General features: G+C 37.6%; 1 protein-coding gene across 1 annotated transcript in view; it reads left to right on the top strand.

Moving 5' to 3' along the window:
- The first annotated feature begins 8,068 nt into the window (after nucleotides 1-8,068).
- RAB8B (RAB8B, member RAS oncogene family) overlaps nucleotides 8,069-14,921 on the top strand; it is a 76,010-nt gene continuing 69,157 nt past the window's right edge. The window contains exon 1 of the mRNA XM_031955428.1: nucleotides 8,069-8,256. Coding sequence (XP_031811288.1) covers nucleotides 8,133-8,256 — 124 coding nt within the window. The 5' untranslated portion in view covers nucleotides 8,069-8,132. The remainder of the gene's footprint in view (nucleotides 8,257-14,921) is intronic.

Raw genomic sequence — 14,921 nt, 5'->3', positions numbered from 1 at the left:
AATTGCCTCAGCAAAAAAAATAAATAAATAAAAATAGTCTATCTTATACATACTCTAAAAATCTCTATAGAATTTTATGTTATCTTGACCATGGACTAAAGAATTAGCACAAGTCCTTCTTCCTCCTAGTCCTTAAAGCAGAATTCATAGTATGGATTCTCTATGCCACTCATTTGGAATTTAATAATTAGTAATACCTCTATTAATGAATTGATTAGATTCTAATAATATACTTTATTGTCAGAAGTCCTTTTACCAGAGTTAGAAATAATATAGGAGGTACTAGAATTTATTACACGATGCAAATTCCCCACCTGCTATTTTCCCCCTCCTCCAGGTGTAATCCTCCCCTTTTCCTTGATATTCTGGTGAGACAGGTTGTAGCTCCCTAATTCCATGGACTATAGGCCCCTAATTCCATGGACTGGATGGCAATAACAACTCATATATTGTATAATAATTTAATGTTTATAGAATAATTCCCTCATAAGTCTGTGAAATAAGTAAAGAAAATATTATTATCCCCATTTTATACATGAGGAATTTGAAACATAGCAGCTTCCAATTCCTTCCTCTTAATGAGCCTAATTTTGTGTCAATCCTTGAAAAACTAGTAACCAAGACAGCCTCTTTTTTCCCAGCTCCCTCAGCTCTAAGGCAGGACAAGTAAAACTGGAAATTCCTGATTCTGCTCTCAGAATCACAAAATCTCAGAATGAGAAAGGATCACCTAATATTGTCTAATTCGTACCTACACAAGAATTCCCGCCACAACAACCCTAACAAGTTATATATATATATATATATATATATATATATATATATATATATATATTTATATTTATATATACATACACACACATACACATATATATGACTTTTGCAGAAAAGACATTTATTAAGGAAGAGCCTACTCTTTCCCAAAGTGGCTCATTGGATAGTCCTATTTGTTAGGAGGTTTTTCCTTACAGCAAACCTAAATTTTCTTTTTGGAACTTCTACTTTTTACATGTCTGCCTTCTGGGTTCAAGTAGCACAAGTCTAATTTCTCTTACATTGTGGCAGCTCTTCAAATTTTTGAATATATCTCTCTTGTTTCCCTTTAGTTTTCTCTTATCTAGACTAAATATTCTTTTTTGCTTCAGTTCATCTTCTTATGACATGATATTACATCTCTTCATCATCCCAGTAGCCCTTATCTGGATGTTCATCAGCTGATTAATCCTTAAAATGAAATACTCCAAAGTGAATACAATGTTTTAATAGACTGACCAGTGCAGCCTCCATCTTTTTTTTTTTTTTTTTTTTTTTTTTTATAATCTGCCTTTCCTAAAATAATTTAAGGTTACATTTCTGGGGGGCTACCATCTCACACTGTTGGCTCATCTGGAGATTATAGTTTATTACATACCTCAAAACATTTTTACATGAACCACTTCTGAAACATAACTTCCCCATCTTACATTTATAATGTTGCCATTTTGAATCGAAGTAGTAGTCTTTACATTTATTCCTACTGATTTTCCCCTTTATTAGATTTTTCTCACTGTTCTAGTGTGATAGAATTTTTCTGTATTCTAATTGTTATCCACTGTATTAAGTATCCCTCCTAGCTTTATGTCATCTTCAAGTTTGAAGAAGTATGCTATTTGTGCTTTTAAACATATCATTTGTAAAAATGTTACATCCTGTAGGGCCAAGAACATAGATCCTTGAGGAATTCTACGATAGGTTTTCTTTTCAATTGATAATTGAATTAATTAATCTATTAATGATTATTTTTAACAGCTATGTAATCCAGTGGATAAAGTGCTGGGCCTGAAATAAGGAAGACTCCTCTTCATGGAGTTCAAATCTGGCCTCAGACATTTGGTAGCTGTGTTGATCCTGAACAAGTTACTTAATGCTGTTTGCCTCAGTTTCCTCATCTGAAAAATGAGCTGGAGAAAGAAATGACAAATCACTTTAGTATCTTTACCAAGAATATTCCAAATGGGGTCATGAAGAAGTCAGATGTGACTGAAAATGACTGAAGCCACAAAAATTATTATTTTTTTTGGTCTTTCATTCAACTAGTTTCATATGTAACACTATACAACTCAACCCATATCACTCTGCCAATACTGTATTTTTAAAGCTTTGATCTCAGATGTTTTATTATTTTAGGGGATGCTATTTTGTCATGTATCATCTTGTACTATTGCCTTGTAACTTAACTGTTTTGTTGTTTGCTATTGAGTTGTGTTTAACTCTTTGAGACTCCGTTTAGGGTTTTCTTGGCAAAGATTATATTAGAGTGCTTTGCCATTTCCATCTCCAGCACATTTTTACAGATGAGGAACTGAGGCAAAAAGAGTAAAGTGACTTGCCAGGATCACACAATAATTAAATATCTGAGGCCAAATTTGAACTCAGATCTTCCTGACTCCAAGACTGATGCTCTATCCACTGTGCCACCTAGCTGTATTTAACTGTACGGCTATATATTTCTTTTCTTTCTTACAAGTTGTTAACTCTTAGGAAACCAACAATGTCCTATATTTCCTCGTGACTTGCTCTTATTACAGTGCTATTGACACTGTAAAGTTTCAATAAATATTTGTTTAATGAATAAATGATAAATTTTGTTGATGGAAAGAGCATTTGTTCCTTCTTAATTATTAGAAGATCATTAGAATATTATATTGTGAAGGATCATAAGCACATAGCATGTTTATGGGGATAAAATCCTTAAAAATAACTAGTATTTTAAAAGATTTGGCATTCAAAGTGATTTTAACAAATTAGAGCAGTGACTGGGAATAATTCAACAAATATTAATAAACACCTAGTTCAATAAAGACCTTTCATTCTGCTCAGGGGACAAGATTTAAGGTGATAAAATGTATATACTAAATAATGAGGGTAGGAGAGGGAGCAAGTATTTATTAGGAATCTATAATGTGCTAAGTACTTTACAAATATTATCTCATTTGATTCTCAAGACAATCTTTGGAGGTAGATGATATTGATACGTCCATTTTAGTTGAGGAATCTGAGACAGACATAAGTGACTTGCCCAGGGTCACATGGGTAATTCTGAAACCACATTTCACAACTGATTTTCTTGACTTCAGGCTGAGCTTTTTACCCACTGTACCAACCAGCTGCCTCTAAGTGGTAAATATTAAAAAAAAAAATAAATACAAAGTAATTTCAGAATGGGAAAAGCACTAACAGCTGACAGAATCAAGAAAGGCTTACTATAACTGGTAGCATTTGAGCTAAGTTTGAAAGAAGTTAGAGATTCTAAGAATCAAAAGTGGAAGAATATTCATTTTAGGAATGGAAGACAGATTTTGGGAAGTATTTGAAAAGGAAGATGGAATATTATCTACAGGAAAAGGCGAATAGGCCAAGTTAGCTGAACCATAGACTATATGAAGGTGAGCAATGTGAAATAAGTCTGAAAAGGAAGACTAACTCCCCATCATGTAGGAATTACACAGAGAAGTCTGCATTTTATTCTAGAGGGAATCTGAAAATTCTAGAGCTACAAAGTATTTAGCAAGATTGTTTTGTAGCTGTGTGAAGGATGGACTAGAGAAGGGAAAGATTAGAGAAAATGAGACTAGTTAAGAATCAAACACACATATAACAAAAATAGATATAGATATAGATGATAGCAACATACATAAAATTTACTTGTAATCATCTTTCCCCTTCCCCTAGGTTTTTGAAGGTATTACTGTTATCTTTTGGAAACACAGTAAATAAAGGTAAATCTTTTATGGTATCTTAACAGTTAGCATTATATTCAAATCTATTATTAGAGATAGAACATGTATGAATTATAAAGCTACCTTCCCACAATGCTGTTAGACTCTTATCCAGCATCCAGTTTTGTTATGCATATTTTAAGTGGGATTTTAATTAGGTAAAACAACAAATTAAATTTCAATACTATGCTATGATTTGTCCTATAAAGAAAAAAGCTGTCATTGATCTATTGTCTTTAAGTTTGTGAAATCTTTATGAGAAATTCAATTCCACAAGCATTTAATACGGGCCTACTATGTGCAGTACATGATGGTAAGCACTGAGAATAGAACAACAAACTAAAAAAAAGTGCCAAACTTCAAGGAGCTTATATTCTACTCAGGGTTACAACTCTTAGATGGAAGAAAAGAAAGCATACTCTTTAAAACCATTTAAATTCCATCTAGGAAGTTAGGAAACATTCAGAAAGTGTTTGCTATTGTTTAGGAGACCCAAAGCTGATTTATATTACGGCAAGAAAAGTTCAAAAGAAGATAGAAAGAACCACTAAGTATAAATAGTTAAAACAGGAGTGTAAGCGAGTTCAGTGGAGATTTTGGAAAAATGGGATAATTGTCTGATTAAAGCATCAGAGTCCTCCAAAAAAACCTCTTGAGACAGTTTTGAACTTGGAAAATAGGAGAATTTATTTTGCTTATCTATGCTTATTTGTTATGATTTTTTTTTCCTTTTCCTTTTTCAGTGGGATGGGGGAGGTAGGAGGAAGAAAAATGTTTGAATATTAATTTTTTAAATTAAAAATCCTAAAGATCTTTTGAATACCTTTCTTACATTGCTTTTTTTCTTTAGAGAAAATATAGAGCAGTATTTCATTTTTAACCTTATAAATGTGACTGTTGACTCTAGTAGTGATTCCTTAACAAATTATGTAGATAAGAAATCTGCATTTGCATCATTAATTAACATTTATTGATTTGTACAGTGCCCAGAGGCTGCTACTGACTCTAGTGTCTGATTCAGTTAGTGCACTTGGTTAGGATGTAGTCCTAATAAGGTCAAGGTCACAGGTTCAATTCTATTTTGGGATTCAAATGTGAGCAAAAACTGGGGCTCAGTCACAAGCTGAATTTACTCTATCTAGCATCCTTGTAAATATTTGTAATAATAATCAGGACTTAAGTAAGGCAGTAGATAGCAAACTTCATCATTACAGGAAAAACAGCTTAAAGGTCAATAGCATCCTCTTTCTACAGGAAAGAAAACATTTGTGTGTTGCGAAATGAGTTGAGGTAAAAAAAAAATAATAATAATAAAAGGGAGAGGAATCAGAAAATTTAAATCCCTAAATTTCCTTGGGGGAATTCTGCTATATGGTGGGAGTTTTTTTTTTTTTTTTTTTTTTTTAATAATTCAGCATTTATTTTCATTTCTTGGATTTTTTTTCTTCTGTCAAATCTAATGTTGGTACTTCCTAGCATCATGTATTTATGTGCTGCTGCTGGGTGCCTGCCAGAACCAGCTCATTTTTTCTTGTGATGTTATCAACATTCATCTTCTTGAACTTCTATGTGAATGTAGCAACTGCGGTCAATTAAAGATCAGACACTGATTGCTTGTGGAACCTTGGAAAAGTTGAACTTTAGCCTCCTAAGAGAGCTTTGTGTAAAAAGGGTTGGACAGAAACTTACATGTGACAAGATCCTGGGCTGATCTGGGACAGCTTTCCAGGTTGCTCTTATCCTCTTTTTAATGCATTTTACTGTGTGATCAAGGGAATAACAGTACTTTTCACCACTCAATCTTAATAATCAAATAATCAGCAAATGATCAAATACTTTGATGTGTAGGACACTTCAAATCAAATCAAAAAGGTATTTTTCAAATCAAAATTCAAATCCAAAGGTATTTATCCAGTATCTACAAAGATAGTGTGGTATTATAGAAGGTGCAATGGATTTGGAGCTAGAGGACTTCTGACTCCTGTATCTATATTATACTTCTTACTTGTGTGACCATGGGGAATCAGAAGAACAAAAGGAGCGTTAATCTAAATAAGTGGAAAACATGAGGGAGGTCAACATGGGAGAAACAGAATAAAAGCAAGGAAATGACACTGTGGGAATTCTGAAAAAATTAAAAGATCATCAGAATAATCAAAATTAGAGGTTACTTAACCTCTGGGTTTCATCTATAAAGTGAGGAGATTGGATGAGATAATGTCTAAAGTCTTTGCCAGCTTTATCTATGATACTATAATTGTTACCAGGGATGAGGGAGTGAAGAAATAGGACACGATATCCCTCATAGAACGATCCAATCTAAGAGCTGGAAAGCATCTTAAGAATCAGCTAGTCCAATTTTATCATTTTACAAATGAAGAAGCAGATCCAGAGAGGCAACGTGTCTTAGCCAAGATCACACAAGTCATTAGAGCCTTTTACTTAGAGTTAGAAAGATCTGGGTTTAGATTCTGTTTCAAACCTTTTATTAACTGTGTGATTTTAAGCAAATCATTTACCCTTTTTCAGCCTTACTTTCTTTATATGTAAAATGGGGACAATAAAAGTGCCTATATCGCTGTGTAATTGTGAAGATCAAATGAGAATATTATGTAAAGGTTTCTGGAAACTCACTAAATAGGAGCTATTATAACTATCTAAGATTTTTCTTGTTTCAAAATTCAGCACGAGGACTCTAGTCTTAATATATAATATCCAGTAGAGGATTATGGTTTAGTTGGAAGCAGTCCTGAAACCTGAAACAGAGAGCAATATAAAGACAGTGCCACAATATTCAACTAAATCTAATGAAATGCCAAAATATATGGCATCCACCTAATAGAAACTATTATTCTATGATATTCATGTGAATGAAAGAGAATAATACACAATCTACAATAGTAGGTAATGTAAAACTCATTCTTTGCAATGCATGATGGGATAAGAGTGGTAGGGAAAATGAGACAAAGAGACTGGGATGGGGGGGGGGGGGGGGAAAGGATGGAGAAGATGAAGGAAGAAGACCAGGGAATGCTTTGCTTAGACTAATATCGTCATCTTCCTTATTGGGGATGGCACCTATCCGACCATCACTTATATGGCCATCATTTCAATCCAAGCCAACTTCATCTCTAGCTTCCTTTTTGCAGTAGGCTCCTAACAGACATCCCCTCCTCTCCTTTCCCCAGTTAAATCCTAAGTAATTTTCCTAAAACATCAGTTTGATAATGTCACTATCCTGCTCAACAAACGCTAGTGGTTCCTTATTACTTCTGGGATCCAGCGCAAACTTGTCTAGCATTTAAATCCCTTCTTCACCTGTTCACAACCTATTTTTTCAAACTTCCTATAAGATATCCCCCTTCAAGAACCGTCCAGCAGAGTGATCTTACTTCTCGCTCACACTCAACATTCCACCTCCCTCTTTAGGGCTGGAATGCGATACTGCTGCTCACAAGGCCAGTTTCATGGAGAACTCAGGGAAAGGGCCTCTTCCTGCCGAAGGCTTTCCTGACCCTTACCTTATTTCCTCCGTTGACACTGCTTCCCAATCCCTTGCGGGGGCGGGGGTGGGGTGGGGGTGGGGAATTATTTTGCATTTATCTCTCTATCTACAAGTTGCCTCGGTTTACAGAAGGAAAACTTCTGGAGGACGGGAGCTGTTTTCACTTTTGCATTTGCGCATTTCTAGCACCTGGAACAGAACGCAACACACAGCGGGTGTGTAAGACAGACTTGTTGATTCTTGACTAACAGCGGGCGGGAAGGGCCTAGAAGTGGTGTTAGACAACTGCGGGGCGGAGTAGTCTGGGACAGAGCGGATAATCTGCAGGCAGCGGGACGGGCGGGATCCACTCTCCCCAACGTCGGCTCCGCGGGCCCGGGTCATGTTTGGCCCAAGCATTTCTGGGGTAAACTCTACGAGAAGGGGTCTTCAGAACTGGGGGTGGTCGATATGAAAGATGCCTCACACACAAAGAAACGGAAGGATTCAGTCGATGTTCTCGAGTGGCAAGGCTAACAATATTTTAATCCCTTCCCTTCCGCCCCCTCCCCGGGATAAAGAAAAATCTCCGAGTCCCTGTCTGCAGTAGGTCTTTCGAACCCTACTCAGTTTAGCGCATCCACTCCAAAAGGTTGCGCATCTCCGAGCCGGGGAACGCCCGTGGACCTCGGAGGGGACTACAAGTCCCATGGGCTCCTGGGGCGCGAGTAATGATGACGAAGATCCCCAGGATTGGCCGAGATGGGCGGGGCGCGCCGGGTGGCGGAGGCGGGGCTGGGGCGGGACGAGCGGCCCCATGAGGCCACACCCCCGCCCTCCGCCCCCCATCCCCTCGGCTCCCTCCCCGGTCAGAGGGACAGAGCGAGAAGATGGCGAAGACGTACGATTATCTCTTCAAGCTGTTGCTGATCGGAGACTCGGGGGTGGGCAAGACCTGCCTCCTGTTCCGCTTCTCCGAGGACGCTTTCAACACCACCTTCATCTCCACCATCGGTGAGGGGCCGCAGGGCTGGGGAAGCGCTGCTCGGGAGGGAGGGAAGGGGGGACAACAACTGGAAATGGGGGGAGCTTCTGGGGGACGGGGGCAGAGGGACAGAGAGACACCCTGGGGGGCGGGGGGAGAAGAGAAGGAGGGACGGGGAGAGGAGGAAAGCATGGGGAAGGAGGGAGGGGCAGGGTGAGGAGAGGGGGGACGGTGGAAAGGAAGGGGGACGGGGCGGCGAGCAGAGAGGGTCAGGGAGGAGAGGGGAAAAGTAGGGAGCTTCGGGGGCAGGGGGAGGCGATACAAAGGAAAAAGCGGGGGGATGAGAGGGAGACCCCTGAGGGATAGGGAGGGCACCATGAGACCGTAGGAGACTGCAGGGGAGACAGAGGTGATAAGGCGGGGAGGGCCTGGGGGACCGGGAGGAAGAGAGGGGTAGGGAAACCCTGGGTGCTGGGGTGAGAAGAAGGGGCCAAAGGGAGAGCCTGGGGACAGTGGAGAGCATAGGGCAGCAAGAGAGGAGCCCACGGGCATGTCAAGGAGGAAGGCTATGGGGTATGGAGGGGAGAGAGGGGATAAGGAGACAGGGGAGACCATAGCGGGGTTAGAGGTGAGGAGACAGATGGAAAGAAGGGAGGAGATCATGTAGGAGGGTGAAGACTGGAGGCATCAGAAAGGCCTATGGGGGGCACTACAAGGGGTACAAGTGAGGAACCCACTGGGAATACAAGAAAAGTGGGAGGTGAGACAAGGGGAAACCTTGCTGGGACAGGAAAGAGGAGAGACATTTCAAGGTTCCTGGTTCAAGGGAGGAGAGAGAGAAAAAGATATGGGGGCACTACAGGTGGACAGGGGGGAAGAATCCGGCAGGGAGAAAAGAGATGAGAGGACTGAAGGGAAGAAAGAGAAGACTATGAGGGAGAGAATACAGTAGCAAAGGAGGAAGGAAAGAGAGAGAGAGCATGAAGGGGAGAGGCAGGAGGAAAGAGAGGAAAGCTTCGGGGGATAGGAGGGAGGAAAGAAGGGGCAAGGAGTCAAGAGAGATAAAAGAGAAGAAAGTTTGGAAGAGGAGAGAAGAAAAGGGGAGGGACATGAAGGAACAGAAAAGAACACGGGTGATAGGACCAAGAGGAGCATGAAGAAGTACAGGAAGGAAGGGAAAATGGAGTGAGAAGAGAGGAGGTGAAAAGAAGGGGCATGTGAAATAAGGGGAGTGAGAGGGAAGAAGGACAGAAAAGAGAATTGAAGAAAAAGAATAAGGTACAAAGAAGACAAAAGGGGATGTTGGGGGGATAAGAAGGAATGGAGTATGGAAGGGTGGGAAGGAGGGGGATATGATTAGAGAAAGAAATAAAAGAGGAACAAAATGGAACGAGGGGAACAAAAGAAATTAGGGCATGGGGAAGGACATATGATGGAAGAGGAAGGAATGTAGGGTGAACAAGAGGAAATTGGGGGACAAGAGAGGAAATAAGAAATGAGGAGGCATGAAAGAATAGGTAATGAGTGCTGTAAACCAGAGGAAGAAGAGCATGGAGATATCATGGGAGACCAGGAGACAGAAGACCATGGAGAATAGAGGCAATGAGAAGAGGTTGTAAGAGGAATTTGAGAGGACAGGAAGAAAACATGAGGAAGGAATTGCAGGGTAGAGGAAAGAGGGCAAAAGAAAACCAAAAATATTAGAGTACTAGACCTCGCAGAGGGGAAAATGAAAGGAAAAGAAACATGCTTAAAAGAAGAAAACAGAATAAGGAAGAAGGGAACTTTGTCGGTTTGGGAAGAATGTTAAGGAGAGGGGAAAAGAGAAGGCAAAAAGAGGGTAAGAGGTTAGGGAGAGAAGATATCAGAGGAAAGAAGAAAACTAGAGGTTGTAGGAAGAGAAAGAGAAAGGAAAAAACTGGGGGATAGGAAAAGAACAGTAGAGGACAGAAATAGGAGACTGGAGGAGATAGAACTTAATGGGGGTAATTGAGAGAACCAAGTTAAAGAAGAAGAGAATAATAATGGTAGGAAAAGGAAGAAAATGGGAAAGTGACATATTGAAGGATCTTAGGAACAAGAGAAGTCTCAATCTAAATAAGTGTGGGCAGTAGAGTGAAAGAGATCAAAATAGGGTAATGGAGTAAAAAAGAAGAATGGGATTATGGGAGTCCTGGAAAGAGGGATCATTGGAGTAGACAAAATTAGGAGGGGAATAGAAAGTTAGAGAACAAATGGTGAAGGAAAGAAATGAAGAAAAGCAGTGGGCTAGTAGGAAAAAGTGACTGTAAAAGTAAAAACAAAAAGGGAAAGTGTAGGATACAGATAATATGATATGAACAGTGGAAGAAATTGGGGGAGAAAATACAAGAGAGTTGAAGAAGAAATGGAAATGAGTAGGAGTGCTGGACTCTTTCCATAGTAGCTTGCACTTTCCTCTGCCTTTACTTCTTTGGGATCAAATGTAAGAGACAAAGATATAAGTGAATGATAGTGGAATGATTTAATTTTTAATTGATACTCACAGTATTAAATTGTAACTGAAGGTTTCCTTTTCTGATGCTATACTTTTAGGTTTTTATTTTTGTTTGCTTTTAAAATTTTAATGTTTGTTAACTTCCTAGCTAAAGAATGTTATCTCTTGCTCTTTCTTCCTGAGCTCTGCTGTATATCTTTCTGTGGTTTTCATAATTATTTGCTAAATGTATTACAACATGTTATTTACTTCAGTTGGTGACTTCTAATTGATTTGACAAGGGTTTTTATTTATTTATTTTTTGGTTTTGCTGGGAACTGACCTTGTAATTTTGCCACTGGTAACCATTATATTTTCAGGTAACAAGATAAGTAGCAATCATATTGCAAACTTCATATTAGAATCAAAGCTGATTTTATGCTGGGTACAGAGTTGGTATTACTTTCATTTTTCTTATTAAAAAAGTATCTGCATAAGAAACTGTCATGATTTTCCTAGCAAATTAACCTGTGAGCTTCAAAACTTTAGTATGTCATTCTTGCATATATGAGCATAGTAGTTATAACTTGTTTCATTATGAGTTGCTGAATTGGGAACTACCAAAAGAGGTACTTTTGGGGAGAATGTATTTGAGTCATTCACCTTTATGGTTTTTCTCTCTTACATGTATGTTTAAAAATAACTATTTTGTCATATTTATAAGTCAAATATTATTTTTTAAATTGGCTTATTAGCCTTCTAATTTTCATATGTACTTCTTAGAGTTTAGGGAACTTTGGGCTGCTGGTTCTTGACATGTATGTCACAAAAGTACATTTTGTGACAGTTTTTAGTGGGGCTTTTTTTTTTCTGAGGAAGCAGATTTTAAATGCCATCCTTTATGTGTTTTCCATAAGGGGTTTTGTAGGAACTGATACACAAACTAAAAGGAGTGAATGTCTTAAAATGTTACCAATTTCAAAACTGCAAAACACTTTTTAATTTGTTGAAAATATGCTTTTGACTATAGATAATAAGGAATTTACAAATAAGTTGAGTAACATATTGCTTCCTCAGCTGCTTTAGGGTTGAAGGAAACAGAATCCATATGTATTGCTTTACTCAAACTCCTCAGACTAAATGTCTTTGTTTTTTTTCTTGTTCTTTTTTATTACATTATTTTTATTTTAATGTTTCATATAGTTATAAGTTATGTATGTTGCTTTTTATTTTCTTTTTAAAATAATATTTTCATAAAATACTTTTCATTGTAAAGAATTTTAATATTTGTTTCCGAAAGAAATCTATTTCTAAATGATTGAAATACAACTTTTGTGGAGGCTAACATTTATTCAGTCTTTCTAGTAGTTCTATGTAACAGTTTAGGATAGAAGCAGGAATAAAATTGAGTCTGTTCTCATTAGCTCTCATGCGATCCTTGGGATGTATAGGAAAGAAGGGATGACCTGGCAGAAAGTAACAAAATTCTTTTGAAACAGCAGAAAAATTTAGATTTCATGAAATTTTATGAAATCAGGCTATGGATAGAGGGTAGTGTGGGTATGGGAATGGGAATGGTAAGACTAGCAACCTTCAAGTAGAAAGTACCATACCAATTACAGATATAAGTAAGTGCAATTGATGGAGTTTCTAATAACAGTACTGGCACTAATGGTGGGCAAGAGGTTTATGTTAGAACAGATAAAGAAGATCACCTCCTACTGCTTGAGTTATTGCTATTTCCTAAAAACTTATGCAATTTGTGGAAGTTTTTGGTCAGACTTCTAAGGAGGACTGCCACAGGTTTCCTGATAAAATTGAGATCCAAACAACTATCATTCCTTAGAAAGAATCATCTCTTCCCCTCAGACAGTTATGATATACACCATAAACTTGTCTGTGACATTTAAAACCCTTCACATCTTGGCTCCATGCTACCATTCATCATACACATTATTCCTTTTTATACATATTATATGTTTTCTCACAGATGGCCCCCATACCTAAAATACATCTTTTGATCACTTCTGCCTCTTTGAATCCCTAACTTCCTTGAAGACTGGGGTCAGATATTATCTTCTATGTGATGTTTTTTCTCACACTATGGCCCCCTGTTCCCCACTAGTTGCCCCCCCCCCCAATTATCTTATTTTTATTTTTTAAATTACTTGAGAACTTTGGGTTTATTTTTGTGTTTGATTTCTTCCATTATGCTTCTTTACACCAGGGAGTGACTTATTTTTTAGTATATGCGTCAAACAACAAGCTCTTATTAAATTTTGTGTGTCCAGAAATCATGTGGGAGATTAAAAAAAAAAAGTAAAAAGAAAAATTATTCCTACCCTTTTGTAGTCGACATATAGTTTTGAAAACAATCCAGATCAGTGTAGTTTCCCTTTGTTGAACTCCTCACCCCATGCTATTCATTTTTGTTTTTATATTTATTAAGTAATTGAAATCTACCTCTACTTAGAATCATAATATAGATTTTTTTTTCCCAGTTGGAAGGAGCCTAAGATATCAATGCAACCTCTTTATTTTATAAATGAGGAAACACAGAATGAGAGTAAAGTGCCTTGTTTGAGTAACCTGGCTGGCCCAGCTAGAAATCAGGAATCTAGGTTTCTTGGTTTACTATCCAGAACTTTTTTCTGAGCATTCATAGTCATTTAGGACTTTTCTCACTAGGACAGGGAAGATAACTCTGTGGGTCAGGCTGCTACTTTTTCCAGTTAGGAAGTTAGATAGAATTTAGATAAATTTAAATTTTAAAAGTTAAAATATTCTTGTTTGCTTCAATTGACTTAGTTTGTTCAGGGAAATATTTACTATTTTAAAGGGTTAGTTGAATTCATACCTGTGCTTTTTTCTTTACATATTCCTTGTGCTCCATTGTTTCAGGTTAGAAAATTAAAGTGCATTAAAATGATTGAACTTTAGGACATTGTGGGGCAGTGAAAGGCACTGGATTTGGAGTCTGAGGAACTGGGTTCTAATCTCAGCTGTGTGGCTTATTACTTGTGCAAATATATGGCACTTAATAAATATCTTTTCATTGATTGACTTATGGATATGGTATACTGCATGTACTATCAGACATAATTCCTATATCAGTTGGCTTTACTTAACTTTTTTTTCTTTTGTGCTGGATGAAGATCAGTGGAGGGGGAGGGCAGTATATCTCCAAACTGCAGGAACATATGAACAAAGATTTTTTAAACTTTGTTAAAAAATGAAATGATTTTGACAAATTATTTTTAGTCTTGTGTTTTTTTTTTTTTCTAAAGTTAAATTTCTTTCAGACTAAAATTTTAATTTGGTGGATAGTGATTCAGGACTCATACTAAGATTTAAAAACTGTCATTTTCATATTTTATATCAAAGATAAACAACATATTACCTCGGTAATATTGCATTCTTCATTACATCTGGAAAAAGTTGAATCAGGAAAAAATTTACCAATGTCTGGTTCAGCTCCCATCTCCCATTGGGGCATCTCAGCCTTCCTGAGAAGTCAGGGGGTGTGTGACAACCTGTGTTCTACTTGAAACAGAGATACTTACAGTAAAAGAGGCATTTAAATATTACTAGCAGGGTGCTTATAGTTAGCATATACTCAGTGTGCTGTAGTGATGTAATTATACTAAAGTATTTAGAGAGAACTTGAAATAAAGGGACTCATCACTCCTCCATTAAGACCAAGGACTCCGGCTGGTCCCAAAATCCTCTAGAAAGCTAATCTGGATGGCATATTTTGGCACCCCAGTGTTAGGACTCTAGAAAGCATAGTACATTTTGGCATCCTAACTTGGGGCCTCTAGAAAGTACACGATAGGGAATTTGAGACAAAAATCATGTGTTGTTCAGTCATTTTCAGTTGTGTCTTTGTAAAGATGCTGGAGTGGTTTGCCATTTTCTTCTCTAGCTCATTTTTATAGATAAGGAAAAATGGAGGCAAAGGGTTAAGTGATTTATCTAGTCACACAACTATTATAATGTTTGAGACCGAATTTGAATTCAGGTTGTCTTGTTTACAGAGCCAGTGCACTATGTACCATCTGCTCTATCTAACTGCCCAATTAGAACTATAAAGAATATGGAGCTTTTGGAATCCCTTCCTTCTAGGAATGATAAGATTTTAACTTCTATGCAAGGTCTTTCTTGACACTCTCCCACAAAAAATTACTTTAAGTTAGACCTTATGGCATTCAAGTTACTGTATTAGATGTGAATAAAAAT

The sequence above is a fragment of the Sarcophilus harrisii genome, chromosome 2, assembly GCF_902635505.1.
Source record: "Sarcophilus harrisii chromosome 2, mSarHar1.11, whole genome shotgun sequence".
NCBI classification, from domain to species: Eukaryota; Metazoa; Chordata; class Mammalia; order Dasyuromorphia; family Dasyuridae; genus Sarcophilus; species Sarcophilus harrisii.
This window is presented reverse-complemented; position numbering and strand designations above follow the sequence as displayed.